This window comes from Malurus melanocephalus, unplaced genomic scaffold, assembly GCF_030028575.1.
Source record: "Malurus melanocephalus ecotype Western Australia unplaced genomic scaffold, MMel_1.1 scaffold_1821, whole genome shotgun sequence".
In the NCBI taxonomy this organism is placed as follows: Eukaryota; Metazoa; Chordata; class Aves; order Passeriformes; family Maluridae; genus Malurus; species Malurus melanocephalus.
Genome location: NW_026625053.1, coordinates 10,844 through 11,794, shown reverse-complemented (window position 1 = coordinate 11,794; position 951 = coordinate 10,844). Strand labels below are relative to the sequence as shown.

Sequence of the window (951 nt, the reverse complement as noted above, 5' to 3'; positions counted from 1 at the left end):
CATCATCCTGCTGGCCATCATCCAGGGTGGGCACCCCTCAGGGGGGGCTGGGGGGTGGGGAGGGGGCTATGGAGGGCCTGTGGGGGTGTCTGGGGGGTCCTGTCCTGCTGAGCCCCCCTTTTGTGCCCCCAGGTCTGATCATCGATGCCTTCGGGGAGCTGAGGGACCAGCAGGAGCAGGTGAAGGAGGACATGGAGGTGAGTCTGGGGGGGCAGGGGGGTGAGGATCCCCCGGTTGGGACTGGGGGGTTCAGGGACCCCTGTCTGACCCCCCCGGACCCCTCCCCAGACGAAATGTTTCATTTGYGGCATCGGGAGCGACTATTTCGACACGACGCCCCACGGCTTCGAGACCCACACGCTGGAGGAGCACAACCTGGCCAACTACATGTGAGACTCGGGGGGACATTTGGGTGATTTTGGGGATCCCAGAGGGGTCCAGGGTTCCCCCTTGACTTTTGACCCCCTGAATTTTATCTGTCCCAGGTTTTTCCTGATGTATTTGATCAACAAGGACGAGACGGAGCACACGGGGCAGGTGGGGAGAAAGGGGGGGGTCCCATGGGGAGCCCCATGAAGGGTCTCTGTGGGATTTGGGGGGATCTCTGGTGGTGTCTGTGGAATTTCAGGGAGGTCCCCTGAGGTGCCTCCAATCCAATTCCTCCCCTCAGGAATCTTACGTGTGGAAGATGTACCAGGAGCGCTGCTGGGATTTCTTCCCGGCCGGTGACTGCTTCCGCAAGCAATACGAGGATCAGCTGGGATGAACCCCCGGAGCCCCAAACCCCCTTCCCAAAACCCCTTCAAGTGCCTTTTATTGCCCTCCTTCCCCAAGAAACGCTGCTGAGTGTCACTGGCTCGTTACTGACCCCCTGAACAATCCCCAAAAAGACCCCAAACACCCTTTAAGTGCCTTTCCCCCTCCCCAATAAACGCTGCCAAATGTCGCTGT

The 951-nt window shown here is 59.9% G+C and overlaps 1 protein-coding gene across 1 annotated transcript in view; it reads left to right on the top strand.

The window, feature by feature from the left end:
• LOC130587374 (ryanodine receptor 1-like) overlaps positions 1–943 on the top strand; it is a gene marked incomplete at its 5' end in the record, with an annotated part of 9,136 nt that extends 8,193 nt beyond the window's left edge. Inside the window, 5 exons of the mRNA XM_057388351.1 lie at positions 2–26; positions 133–197; positions 289–389; positions 486–537; positions 671–943. Of these exons, the coding sequence (XP_057244334.1) occupies positions 2–26; positions 133–197; positions 289–389; positions 486–537; positions 671–766 (339 nt within the window). The remainder of the gene's footprint in view (position 1; positions 27–132; positions 198–288; positions 390–485; positions 538–670) is intronic.
• Positions 944–951: the final 8 nt, after the last annotated feature.